Source organism: Diadema antillarum, unplaced genomic scaffold (assembly GCF_040938485.1).
Source record: "Diadema antillarum isolate AM-2024a unplaced genomic scaffold, OU_Dant_1.0 scf00000087, whole genome shotgun sequence".
In the NCBI taxonomy this organism is placed as follows: Eukaryota; Metazoa; Echinodermata; class Echinoidea; order Diadematoida; family Diadematidae; genus Diadema; species Diadema antillarum.
In genome coordinates this window covers 2471036-2485939 of record NW_027270976.1, presented here as the reverse complement: position 1 = coordinate 2485939, position 14904 = coordinate 2471036, and the positions used below count along the sequence as shown (strand labels likewise).

The window sequence follows — 14904 nt, the reverse complement described above, 5'->3', positions numbered from 1 at the left end:
AAATTTACTCGTGTATATTTTGAAATGGAGTAAACTGCGTGACCCTTGGAAATTTCATGTATCATGCTGAGTTGAATTCACATGCGTTGTATTACTATTCATAATTTAGCTAACAACAAAAACAAAAGGACTTCTTTCATTGATAATGTAAGATATCAGAGTGCCTAAGTACTAAATCCAATGATATTTTCCATTTTATTATTGGAAGCAAATATTATTTGTGTATTTTTACTGCAGGATTTGTTTGAGGCTCGGTTAATAGGGGATGGATTCCAGAGAAAACTACCTGCATTTCCGACGCCCAGGAATGCGGACGTGCAGAAGCCAGAGAAAGAGCCAGAGAAGAATGATGCCAAGGACGGAAATGGGACCGAACCGGGACAAGACTTTGGTGGGCCAGGTAGGTTTAAGTTTGTAGCTGAACAGCAGCTACACAAGGAACAATCTCAGAGTAGTCATTCTGGCAGCCAGGAAGCAGTGCAGGCCAGAATTTCCTTGACAGAGTTTGATTTGAATAACCAGGATCATCTTGATGGTGATGGTACAAGTGTAGCTGGTGGCAGGTTCACTAATCATGTCACTGCTAAAAGTTTACATGTTCAGAAAAAATGATGGAAAGGAGCAGGCCATTGTAAATTCATTGGATAACCCTCAAAGTGAAAATGGCAAGTTTTTGTACAACTTGCCTAAACAAGAGTTCGTTGGCAGTTTTGAAGTAAAGATTAAAGAAGGTAGTGACCATCAAAGTGAGGAGGATGATATATCCAAGCACACTGTGATCAATCAAATTGGATTGAAGGATGTACCAAGTGAAATGACCACAGGAGAAAATGAACATCATGGGAGAGAGATCAGTGATGGACATGTCTCTGTAACTGACAAAACTTCAGATACAAATACTGCAAACCTCAATAACAACTCTATGCCTCCTCAAGTACAAAGTGACAACAGAGACTATATTTCTCCTCAAGTTGATAACTATGTGTCTGATATTGTTGAGAATACTGATAAGACTGTTGAAAAACAGCTTAATCCAAAGATTATTTTTAGCAAAGAAAGTAAAGAGAAGTTTCCTTTTGAGAATAAACAGTTGTCTGAATTACCAACTGCTTATGACACAGGATACATTGATGATGAATCAGAAGATGACGATGATTATGATGATTATGACGATGAAGATGATGATGATGATGACTGGAGTTACTATGATCGAAAGTATATTGAAGAACAAGAAGAAGAAGATTTCTTAGAAGAATTGCTGGATGCGAGAGGAGGGGATGAGAGGACATCCATACTCCAGAAAACTAAAATGAGAGAAGAAAAGGTATCGTCTCATGGGGAAGACCAAGATAAAGGAGATTTGGAAGAGATTGAGAAAAGCCACTATAAGGGACCAATTGATAATAACCCACCTCAGGAAAAACTGGATATTGTGCAAAAAGTTTTTAAGATCATGTGGGATAGTGAGAAAGAGGAGAGAAAGAGGGAGGAACAGGCAAATAAGATTCTAGATGGTCCTCCCAGGGGTGAAGTAATGAAGGCAGAAGAGGTTGAAGAATACCAGCAGATGGAAAGAAGGCAGCAGGAGGCAGAGATTCTCAAGTATGAAAGTCAAATAGAGGAAGCACTGGCTGATGAGGAAGAAGGCGATGTTGAAGATGAAGAAGATGATGATGAAGACAGAAAAGATATTGAAGATGAAGGTGAAGGAGTAGGAGACGAAGATGATCCAGAAAGAGGAGATGCACATGAGAGTATGGAAAATACAGAAAGGACTTCTGTGCTTTCAAATGAGCAACTGCAAGCGACACAACCCAGTGATGAGGCATTTGATCAAGACGATGTAGCAGAGACTCTTCCTGTGCCAGTCAATGATGAACCCCAACAGCTTGAATCAATAAGGCAAGAGCAGCAGAAAGCTGGTGAGGATGCTGCAGCTGGTGCAGACTCCCCAGAGAAAGAGACAACCATTGGTAAGTTTAATTCATGGACAGCATGGAACCCCAGCAATAATCTCACAAGGAGCAGCATGTCATCGAAACATCAAGGCGCTTCATATGCATGTCATCCCGTGACCATCCTTCTATTTAACCAGTGACACCCATTTGACAGTCAACCTCCTAACATTTGTATCTCTGTTAACAGCATCAGGGTGTGGCAAGGTAAAGTCTAGTGTCACTTCAAACAATCATTTCAGAATATCACAAGGGCATTTGACTTGTATACCTCAAGCTTCACTAAGGAAGCAGGTGCTTGGCCACTAGTTTGGCATGAGCTTTCCATTCTGTCAAACATAAGGTGTTTGACTTTATATTGTGTCCAGCGAAGAGCAGATTGAATCATATTTTGTGCAAATTGATATGTGTGAGGATTAGTGTTTATATAAATTGTGTCTATTGTGCCTCAAAATGGGTCTTACAGTTAAAAAGGTATTGACTAAAGCTTTGTATTTTGAAAACTAATAAAAGTTAAATTTGTTGGGTTAGAATTTGTGTCAGCTGTCCACATTTCACAGTCCTCACAGTGTCCAGTAATAAGAATAGATAGATAGATAGATAGATAAATAAATAAATAAATATATAAAGTACAATGCTTTCCCCAAACCATGTAGAGCCTTGACTGTGAGACTGCCAATAGACATGATCCATGTGACAAATATTTGAAATATTTCAGTGTACATCTTTGTCTTGTGAGTTTGTGTTCTGTTAAGTGCTATCTGTTTGACACTAACATAATATTTAATGGCTACTCCCATTTGAAATTACGCTTCCAAGCTTGAACATTTCAGTTTGGTGTAACTCTCTGTGAACACTTAATGGCAGCATTGCATTAACTGTTATGATTGCACCACAGTTTTGGTTTGTTATTGTGCTTGTTGAGGTATAGTTTGAGTACTAACAATGTTTTGTTTGTTTCCCTCTGTTTTAACTTTTGTCTTCCGTGCCTGTCTTGTACTGTTTTTGTGTTTGCATGTATACCTGGTTCATTGCACATCACTCACAAAGTAGTTGTGGCAAATGAAAATGACATCCACTTTGTAGAAAAGCGTACAGTTTCTCCCCCTCCCAAACCTGTAGAAGCAGTGAAAGAAGCGCACAAATTTGGGATAGTTCCACAGGACAGGGGTTTATATTGTCCATGGGTATTTCCTGGGCTTGACTGGAATAAGTGCCTTATCAATGATTTTCATAAGTCAGAGGTGTCCAAAAAAGAATACATGATCCGTGTTGATAAAGAGACTCAGAATATTTTAGGCAGCGTTATGCCAACTGTGAAGTGGCCAGTTTTGACTTGGAATTCCTTTGATCAATGCCATATGTTTGAGCAGAAGTATAATGTGTGCACAGCTGTAAGTTCACTGGTGAGAGCATTTGCTTTATCTCAGATCAGTGAAGTTCATGACAGTCCTGCAAACATTCAGCAAATCCGTGTTGGCAAACACCCATGGCAGAGCACACTCCCCTCGTGCTATAGATGTGACTATGTCTGCCTTTTGCAATCTTCTTCAGTTTGTATGCAGTCTGATTTGCACAATCGAGAGAAAGAGAGTGCAAGTGGTGCAAATATGTTGCCTAGGCAGGAATCTTACTGTGAAAGCCTCAGCTACCCAATGGTAATGAAGTCTTTGACTATTTGTTTTGAAGAAGAATCTGAAGAGTTTGAATTAGTTGTCATCCAAATGCCTGGCAACAATAGCTCTGACATTAAATTGGCAGCTAGGAAGGAGGGCATCAGTCATCATCAGCCCCTGATCAGCTCTGGACCTGATACCCATCATTCCATGAGAAATACCAGACGTGTGGTCCACGTTTCTTCCTACCCTGAAGCACAGGTTGAGTTCCTGTCAATGCTAGTGACAAGTTGGTATGAAAAGGGTAATAGCGAACACACAGGTGCTCAAGAGTTGGCCCCAAGTAAGGAAATAGCCCCAGTCTCAGACTTTCCTTTCTCATCAAAAGCAGAATATGTTGACAATGCTCCCTTGAAAGATGAAAAGCCTTGTGACAGGGAAGAAAGTGATACATTGCCTCTTCAGAGAACAGGTGATAAATGTGATGGAGATGCCAAATGCTTGAGTTATGTTCTTGATCATGTCTGCTTTCGAAAAAGTGTTATGGATGTTGTTTATGAGGGATGGATTGGATGTTTGCCTGGCGGGCCAATACCCTTGTCTGACACTGGAACAAAAGAGCATCATCGTGAAGTCTCAGGAAATTGTCCAGAGAAATGGCAAGATATCAGATATTCCCACAGTATCCTCCATGGTGTCTCTTTGAAACTGAGTTTTCTTGATTTTATCTTAAGTGAATGGTTTGAATGTTTGACATCTGAAGGAGCAAATGTCCTCAATGAAGTGGAAGCATTACCAAGAGTGGAGAAAACTAATGTCAATGAGACACTCAAGCAAAATCAAGTGGTTCAGAAAACACCAGATCCAGTGGAGTATGATGCTGACAAGGTACAAACCCCTTTCCATAATGACTCTGTGTTGCTTGAATGTACATCTGAATCAAGCTTTCATTTGTATGTAGAAATCTGGAAACAGGCACACTTTGATTTACAAAACATTCATAGAAAAGATGCCATACAAGAGCACAGGAGCAGCATTATAAACTCTGCAGAATTTCCCGGTAGCCATAAACATCTTCAAGAAGTTTCTGCACTCAAGCAGTTCAAGCCACTTCTTGAGTTGACAAGATATAGCTCAAAATTGTCAGTGTACAAAACACTCTTTGATTTAGTTTGTGAGCCACAGACTATGTCATTGGTTATCAAGGAAGTGGCTACTGGTCACAAGCATGGCCTGACTCAGGACGGGAGCTTCTCAGCGTACTCTTGTTCAAAAATCAGTAGGTATATTGATCTTGTCACTTTGAAGTGTGCAGAGGAATCTGTTTCAGACATGACAAACAATGCAGAGGAAGTGAGATCCGTGAGACATGTAGCAAGTCCAGTGTCTCATTCTGATCAATCCTTAGTTGCTTTCAAGGATATCATTGAATCATATTGGTTGTGTGCTCCTCAGGTAAGCACAGCACAGAACTGTAGCGATGCACATCATAAGATATGGCCAGAAGATGGACAAAAAGTTGCAGGCAGACAGACAATACATCCCAGGTTGCCATCGTTCTTGTCTGTCCTGAATGATCTCTGCTGTCACACATGCATCCTCAAACCACAAGACTCGTGTGTGTGGTGTGACTACAGTGATGCTCTGAAAGGTGAAGTGATGGTTACATCAATGAATGTTCATCTCCAAAGCAAACAAGACCCCATTGTCTACTCTGCCACACCTCTTAGTCAAAGGAAAGTACTATCTAGACAAGAAGTCTGCCTTATCAAGGATTATAAAGAATGTTTTCTTACTCCTTATAAAGACAAGTGCCTTATGAAAGATGCTCCAGAAAAAGTTCTTCATTATCCCCAGTCATATTGTTCCATTTTAGACAGATATAAGGCATTGTTTGAAGACTTAAACTTGTGCTTTATTGAGGAAAATATTGTCAGTTTTTATCATGAAAATCACTTGCCATTGTCATTAAACAACAGCTATCAAGAAACTAGGGACCATCAGAAACCGGCAAGTAGCATATATCCCAGACAATCCACTCAACACACTCACAAGGTAAAAGCTCAATCCATGACATCCAGTTGCAAGCCAAGTGTGTGTCAGTCCATGTCCAACTACCATATATTGATGACATTCAACTGGATGTGCATGCCACCCTGTAAACCGGACAGTCATTCAGAACAGTTTGAAGATAAAGTGCAAATCAAAACCTTGCAGACAGGTGGGCTTCAGTTGTTGGAATATTTTTCAGTTTTGACAGGTAGATGCATCAGTGAAAGACAGAAAGAAATCTCATCATGTACGTTTTGTGACTCTTCCCATGAGGCAATGCAGAATCAAACAGACCTGCACTACACCACTCGTCCTAGACCTACTCAGGACTCAGGGAAATATGATGACGAAAGTGAGATATGCTTGCCTTGGGATTATAGAAAAATTTGGTTCCTTGCAAATAGATATGATTTCAGAACAGACATTAAGAAGGACAAATACATAAATGCTGATGAACAAAGCCCTCCTTCAAATACCACAGTTCACCCACATTCTTTAAGAAAAGAAGGGTACATAGAACCAGTGATGTTTTCACTTGAACATGAGCGAGAAATGGAATTATTGGAGTTCTTTCCTATCTATCAAACAGAGATGTTAGGAGGAACCTGTTCCAAGCAACTCTGGTATCAACACCTGTTTTCACATCACCACCAGAGGGCAAACCGTAGTGAGGCAGCTGATGCAAAAGAACCAATACTGAAGCACAAAATATCTTTAGGAACCCTTGTCCATCCTTACAGTTCATCCAGAGAAAGGTACATGGAACTCTGGACCCTTCAACCAATGTTTGAGAAAGGAGTTACATTGTCATCAAACACTACTGGTGATCAAATGGTGAAATCACCAATTGAAACTTGTATGAAACTTCTCTGGTATCAAAGCTTATTTCTGCCATACTTCAAAACGGCATCCCAAGATGTAACAGTGAGTGGTGATGAAGCGATGTCCAAGCACAGTTTTCATAAAAACACTACAGTCAACCCATACTGTTCAAGGAAAGAAAGATACATACAACTACTGAAAAATTCAGTACAACTGAGGAAACAAGCTGGTACATCAGAAAAAGCTGTAATGTATGAAACAACAAAAATATCAAATGAAACTTGCTCCAGACCACTTTGGTATGAAAATTTAATGTTACATTATCCTGCAAAGGAAGTCTTAAGCAATGTGACTTATGCTGGTGAAGTGATGCCCAAGCAAATTACCATTTTCCTGTTCTCATCCTATTGCCCTCAGAGAACTTATAGACAAATTATATCTTCTTTCTGGAGAAGTTTTCCTGAAGATTATTCCAAGGTTTCGTCCATACCTAATGAGGAGAAGATGTCTGAGGGGGTGCATGTTGCTCCAGTAAATACAGATACTTGCCATGGAGATGTTAGATGGCAGGTATCAAAGGAATTCCTCATGTTGAGAGGACTCTGCATGAGTGCAGAGGACACCAAGACATGCAGTTGGTGTGAATACCTCAGTGCTCCTTTACAACTTCCCATTCAGACAGATGCATCCCAAAGTTTCTTGAGTAAGCATCAAGTTGAGCATTTTAAGTACATTGCCATCATGATGAAGCAGTGTCTTGTGGAGATCTTGCCCCAGCCTCATACCTGCTCATGGCATGACATCACCATAGATGACATAGTTTGGACAGGGCAGAGTGAAACTCCTGATGAGAGCAGTTGTTACTCTCAAACTTACAGGATGGTAATGACAGGAATAGGACCATGTAGCCTCAGAGAAGGTTTCTATAGCCCCGATCGTACTCAGGTTGGAGAAAAGATTAGCAAGGAGACATTGGGGTGGTCTGTGTATGAGATGGTCATGACATCTGTGTACCAATGCTCTGTAACTGACCTCTCTGCTACCTTTATGTCTTGTTATTATCATGATCTCTCTCTTAAGCTGCGTGCTGGTGATATCAGTAGGAAACAAACTGTGTCACTGCCATGTAAGAATATGCTGTACAAAGAAGTGCTCCAGAACAGACCATTGTGTCTGTTATCAGATGAAGCCATTCACAGTAAATCTTGTTCATTCAGTGATAGATTCTTCATGAAGTCTTCTGCTAAGACAAAGCAATCAAACAAACAAGACATGTCTGAACTGTTGTTATATAAATTTTTGATGGAAGGAGAGCAAGCTTGCAGAACCTTGGAGCAGTCTGTCCTTCACCAGTGTTCAATTTATGAACATTTTTTCAGGTCTGACAAATTATCACAAACAAGCAGTGTTCATGATCGCAGAACAGACCCATTTAAGAGGGAATTGTACCACTTGGTCATGACAAGAAATAGAAGGTGCCTTAAAAATGAGCAACAAGAGGGGCAACAAAATTGTTTAATTCAGCTCTACTTTGCTGAGAATGAAGATCACGATCAATCTGTATTGAAGGAAAATGAGAGGTCCTTCAAGTTGAACCTTTATAGATGCCTGATGACCAATGAAGGATACACTTTGATAAGGGATCAAGTGAGTACTGGCAACCAATGTGACTCAGTCGCTCACTACTTGGAAGATGAGAACCAAGTGTTGAAGGTCCATTCAGTAGAGTCACTTTATAGACATTGGCTTCAAGAGACTTTCCTTAAAACATTGTTTTCAGGAGCAGGGATCTCCTACCCAGATGATGAAATGCTTTCTGAGACTCGATGCTTGCTTCACCATCGCTATAGAAGATGTTTCAGGTGTGATGATCTGGAAACAGTTGATTTACCAGAAAAGCACTCATTCTACTGTGAAGCTTACAAATCTCTTCTCACCAGACAAGGCTTTTGTTCCTCAGGCCATGAGAATGAGGCTAATAGTTGTTCTGTCATTGACCATTTCATTTATGATAAAGTCACAGTGGATATAGTGAAGCCCAATTGCCTAGACTGTCTTGCTTTCAAAGCCTTGGTTAGAAATAGTCCAATCAGTATTAGCAACAGATGCCAGAGGTCCCCTTGCAGCATGCTCTTGGACTTTTATTTTGATGTAGATTCCTCAAGAGCAAGCCTTGACATTGGCAGTGAAGAAGGCAAAATTAAGATGACAAGCCTCTACGAAGAAGTGCTTCTGTCACCGTGGTATTGCTTTTCTTACCAGAATGATTCTAATCATTGTAGTTTCCAGCATAGGGTGTCCTCTTCAGAATTATCTGAGATACAGAGTCCAGGAAGCAAGCATGATGTTACAAATCTGTATGTAGAATTCATTCTTTCTCAATGGCTATGTTTCTCCTATCAGGAGAACTCACACAGCTGCAAGTTTTCAGATTATATGCCCTCGTCTATGGTAGACAGAATTAATTCAACAGCAGGAATCAAATCTTCCAGAGATAGTGTCTACAAGGAGGTCCTTTTGTCACTGAAACAATGCTTCACCAAGCAGGGCAGGGGTAAGGAATGTGGATTTCAGGATTACGTCCAAATCAATGTGAATCAAAATAAAAGGGGGAAAGGAGATGCCAGTCTGTCTAACTCTGCATTGAAAAAGAGGCGCAAAGCCTCAAGGAGAGGAGGAAGCCTAGTCACATCTGGTGTAGGCGCTTATAAATTTCTGTTGGACTCCTTCGCCCATTGCCAGGTTCTTTCTGGTCAGGGTTTCCTAGGTAGCTGCACCTTATTGAATCACCTTGTGCCCCATGTTGTCCAGAATGGTGTCATTTACACCAATTCCTTGAGTGACTTTGCTCCATTCACTATATCCCATGGGTTCCCCCCTCACCAACCTGTCAGGCCACTGTATAGACATCTTGCTGGTGAGTGGACTACAATGCTGCTACTTCCTCTACAGATTCTTTCTTCTACCTCGCACAGATTGCATGTGAAGTATACACACCTTTTGTAGAGCTACTTTGTGGTGCATGTCATAGTAGATCTACTACAGGCTGTAGACACAAGAATAGATGTGTGTAGATTACATATACCCAAACCAAGAGAAATACAAGAAGCAGAGGCAGCCAGAAAAAAAAAAATCCAAGATTATTGCAGGTTCTGATCAGTGAATACCACTGGGCAGAAATTCAAAATTAAATTTTGCAAAAGCAGTCAGAATTCAACACCTAGGAATGACCCCAAAGTCTTTTTTCTACAAGTAACTAAGGTAGATTCATTATGATGCAGCAATTGTTTCTTGATGTTTAGCATTGCTCATGATATATTTATATTTCTTGCTTTGAAGACCCGAAAAACTAGTGAACTCGTCCTCATAAAATGAAGACATTTAGATTATTCATGAGATATGATGCTAGAAGTGTCAAAATTAAAATCAACATTTGCTGCTAGTTCATCAAATTAGCTAAAGTTCATAACCAAAATTCACTCTGCTAGAAAATATTTATACACTGCATTGAAATCATGTAACGAAATCTTGGTGCAGTATTCCCTCGACATATCCTTTAATCTGCTGTGTAATTAATATCCAGGAAATGTGGGTGAGAGTATGATCCAATTATCCTCTCAGGGTCATGGGGCAGTCTTGTGCGTCCTTCTCAGTGGCCAGTGTGCCCTAAATTTCACATGATGTATTTAGAGCAAGACGTTAAGGTCACTTCAGATTTATGCAGTTACTTCTAAAATGGTTATGGAAGTATCCAAGTAATGATCTAAATATACATTGGATATTGCAGATTAATATACCAGGCATGGTCAAAGTTAAGCTGCACAAAACTGCTTTTGAATAGTACAATGTACTTGTTGAATATTGATAATTTTTATGCAGAATTAAGGGTATGAAGGAGAAGATAATGTACTGAAACTTTATTCTGGTTTTAGTGATTTCTTCAACATGTGCACCTACACAAACATTTGTGTGTTCCACTCTCTCTCTCCCATATCATTCATCCTCTTGTTGCGAATGTAGTCTCATGTGAATTAATTATGGACTAGCAGAGTATGATGTTCATGCATGTATTTGTTCTTCTTGTGTTATGGCTCTGTGTGGCAAAGTGTGATACCCTAGCTGTTTACTGTGTTTGCTCTAATCTGTCATCATTCTATTTTTGTCATATAATATTCCTTCATCTGTGATATCATTCCACATTAGTCAGTACACACATATCCTATTCCACATGCAGGAAAGGACTTCTATTCCTGACCTTTCTTTGTATTTTGTGTCATGTACACTGTATTACATAGTGCTGAATGTAGCATGCATGTAGAATATGTAATGGCATTCACTTGTTACATGCAGAAGGAAAATTCATTGAATAATACTTCTTTCCCAGCTTATGACTGCTTACACTATGAAACAGTGAATTTATGGAAATGGAAATCAGAGTGTTAAAGAAAATGTACTCCAATGGAGGTTGTTAAAGGGCAAGGATGGGGAAAACAACAAAATAACAAAAACTAATTGTAATTGAAGTTGGTTGTATATAGATACTATTGAGAAAAAGTTTTGGGTCTTAAAATGTGATGGCATCATTTAACATGACATCTTATGGGAACTACACAAGTGTGATGTCACTTAACTGAAACCTTTCATGTGTTGATTCTGAAATAAAACCATTATTCAAATTCTTGTGAAAAGAGGAATGTCTTCAAAACAAGACGTACAGTTTAAGAATATTTAATGCTTTCACACATCATGTAACATAGAGAAACTACAGTTATGAGAAAGTGTTTTTTGTGCTCTTTTTGTATGAAGAAATTGGGTTGTGGGACGTCATAGGGCATCATGAGACTTCATGATCATGTGATCAGAATGACCATTTTGAATTGCCTAGAGAATGCAATTTTGATAATTTGCTGTCATGCAGACATTCATACTCTTTACTCATTTGTTGGATTTTGGATGAAATATTTGACCCGTTTCTGCATGATAGTTGTTTTCTTCTTATCCCAAACAACTCTCATAATTGGTCATATTCTTTTTGGTACCGGTAGTATGATTATGAAGCATGTGAATGAGCATGTGCAGGTTGCATGTGGGTACTTTTAGAGGTAGCACTGAATTCTGTTGGTCTTGGATTGGTGGGAATCTTTGGTTTGGGGATATTTCCAGGTTGTTTCAAGAAAATATCTCACCAATAAATTGCAAACCTCAACACTAAGTACTTTTTCAATAAATAACACTAAGTGGCACTAGCAGGAGTATTGTTAGTGTCAGTTATGAAACCAAATTGACCAGATTTAGTGCCTCTAAAATTACCCGCAGTGCATACATTGGTATGATTCAAATGAACATAAAACAGATCTATACAATTTGGCTGTGTTTATAATAACTAGTCCTTTCATCTATGTACTTGAAATAGTACACCACACTACATGTACATGATTATTTCATGCTAATTCGTCATTCCATTCATTGTAGTAGATATTCACATGTATGTGCCATCTCATAACCCTTTCTCCCCCCCCCCCCCAAAAAAAAGAAAGAAAGAAAGAAAGAAAGAAAAGTTGTACCAGTAATCTAGAGGTACAAAGTATATATATGCTCATATCCAAGTAGAAGAGAAAAATAGCACACATTTATAGTACAAGACATCAAAATTATGATTACCTTCCCTGGCTGTGTCATATGTCACTTTGTATTCTTGGAATCATGACGTAATAGATTGAAACAAATACGTACCGGTAAGTAACTGGGAGTCTTAAAGTACCATATCAGATAAAATGTGAGAGAATAAGGGATAAAGAGAAAGAGAGAGGAGCGGGAAAAAGAGAAAGAGAGCAAAAGAGAAAGAAAGAAAAGAGCATCTCAGATAAGTGAAAAATACTCACCCAGTGCCTGACATTTTTCCTACTAGTGAGTTAATTTCCTTATCGCTTGATTTGTAATACCCTAACACATGTTGGCGTAATAACCTCCTTCAGACTGAATTCTGGGATCATGTCTCTGTGATAAATATAGTGACCAAAGTTAAAACTACTTACCCAAGCTGCAAATCTAAATTTTATCAGTTGATATGGTATTATGTTTAAAAGATAATGTATTGAAATATGTGAAAGATTGAAATACAATTGTCTTTAAATGCTAACAAGAAGTGCAGTAACAGCTTTAATGCTTTTCCTCAATAACAACTTGTTGCAAACTTTTCTGCACACATTGCACCAAAGCTAAAGCTTTGACAGAAGGGGGTTCTTGACCTCCAGATTTTGCCAGTTGTTCTTGTCACTGGAGATGCTGTAAAGAGAAGAGGCCAAAAAGAAAAAAAAAAAAGCTACAAGCTACAATCAGTCATGAAATGATTGTTGTTTTAATTCATGTTTACTTCATTTTACCATCGAGGTATAATTTATTCATTGCTGCAAAGTTACAAGTGAGAATGTATTATACAGAAAAAATAGCTTTAATATGTTGCGGGTACGTGGAACAACAAATTGCATATCGCTCTTTATAGTACATGGAGTTAAAGTTTATTGTTGATTAACATTTTTTTTTTTCAACAGAAGATGAAGCAACAGATCCACACAACCAAGAAGATAAGGGAGATAGGAGGGTTAATCTTCAATTGGAAGAGGAGCCTGCAGAAGAGGAGGTGGTGGAGCAGGAGCAACAAGAACCAGTGGCAGGGGAAGGAATGGAACAAGACAGACAAGATGTCAATGAAGGAGAATACAATCCAGTCAATAGTGAACAGCAGACTGTAGAGGGCCTTGGATTGCAAGTGAGTGATCAACAAGACCAGAATGCTGATTTACCTGGAGAATTCAAGACTCAAGGTGCTGATGATCCTCATCCAGACCAAGGAGAAGATCAAGGAAATGCTGACAGTAACAGCAATGAAAGGACAGGTGCAGATGTACATGAAAGTACCCCTCTAGTGGAAACTATTCCAGGTGTTGTGGAGGCTACCCAAGCTCCTGCTCACCAAGAAGGTACTCCTGAACCAACCCAAGGTATTCAGGACACTCCAGTAGAGGCTGAAGACATTCCTGGGGCTATCAATCAGCACAAAGAGCAGATTCTTCCGAACCCATCAATAGAGGTTATAGATGGCACCACAATATATCTTGAGGATCTGGAACCCACACCAATGCCAAATGAACCTCCAATCCAAAGTCAAGAAGTGAATAGTCAAACTCCACAACAGACTTCTGTTTTCACAATGCAAGGTAGCGATATTGTTGACATGCCTCAAGGAGAAAGAGAAGAAGAAGGAGATGAAGATGATGTTGCCCCTCCTCCAACAACTTTTTCAATGAAAAGTGAGGAAGAAATTGATCCCGAGGCATATAGGAATATCTTGCATAGACTCCATGCCAATCCAGAACTCAGCGGCAAGGAAGGAGCCATCCAGCAGGAAATGCTGAAAATTCTCCGAGATCCAGAGCTGAAGAAGACCCTTCTTGTGAAACCACCTCCAGCTCCAAAGCGAGACATTTTATCACCCTTTGTTCCTCAGCCACAAGCAGATGGCGATGTTTCTCAGCAGACCAATGATTTAAAACGCCAAGAAGAAAGCCAGGAAGGTGTGCCAGAACTTCCTGTTGAGCCAAAGACTGAAAATGAAGAACCTGGAGATTTTACCAAGGAAGATCCTGAAGATCCACTGACAATTTTGAAGACAGAGGGTGTGGACCCTGAGCCACATGCTCATCCTCCGGACTCTGTTCCTGAACCTCCTCTCCACCAGGGTTCTACGGAACAAACGCATAACCCATATCAGGCAACTGAATCCAAGCAAGTGGAAGAAGGTGACACATATGACCCAGCAAAACTTGCCGATGTGGTAGATAGAGCTGAAGGACCAAATACTGTGGTTGACACTCAACTTCAACAGGATCCTGCAGGAATGGAAGTTGAAAGTGGGAATCATGCAGAATATCAAGAGCCACCTTCAACCTCCCAAGACAGCCCCAGTGCAGAGGTGAAAGGTGCTGTAAATACTTCTCCCGTTCTTCCAGAAGTGCCTTCCGAAGGCTTCCAAGACCAGGCAGCACCGGAAACTGGAGAGGCAGCGCCTTCTGGTGACACAAAGGTTGATGGTCCTGATGACTATGCAGAGCCTCTTATTCGCAGCAGTACACGGGTAAGATTCTGGCTACTTTTTCAAAATTGTTGCTACAGTATGTTAACAATTTAGCTATCTTTCACTTTGGATAGCAAAAGCGATATTGATAAATTTTGGAAGTCTTTATTTTGTTTATATCTAATAAATCAACCATTTTATTTTGCCATTAAAGGTCCTGTTTACCTTTGGGGGCAGTGATTTAAAAAAATGTTCAAGATATCACTTTTGATGCATATGTGTAGGTCAGTTGTTTCACAAAACATCCTACCAGATACAATTTTTGCAATAAAGCCTAAAATATAAGGAGATATCACTATTTTTCTCATTAAACCGTAACTGTAGA

General features: G+C 39.6%; 1 protein-coding gene across 1 annotated transcript in view; it reads left to right on the top strand.

Moving 5' to 3' along the window:
• The window catches only part of LOC139718049 (uncharacterized), a 34012-nt gene that overhangs the window by 8759 nt on the left and 10349 nt on the right, over window positions 1-14904 (top strand). The window contains exons 4-6 of the mRNA XM_071629538.1: window positions 238-400; window positions 1122-1973; window positions 12997-14579. Coding sequence (XP_071485639.1) covers window positions 238-400; window positions 1122-1973; window positions 12997-14579 — 2598 coding nt within the window. The remainder of the gene's footprint in view (window positions 1-237; window positions 401-1121; window positions 1974-12996; window positions 14580-14904) is intronic.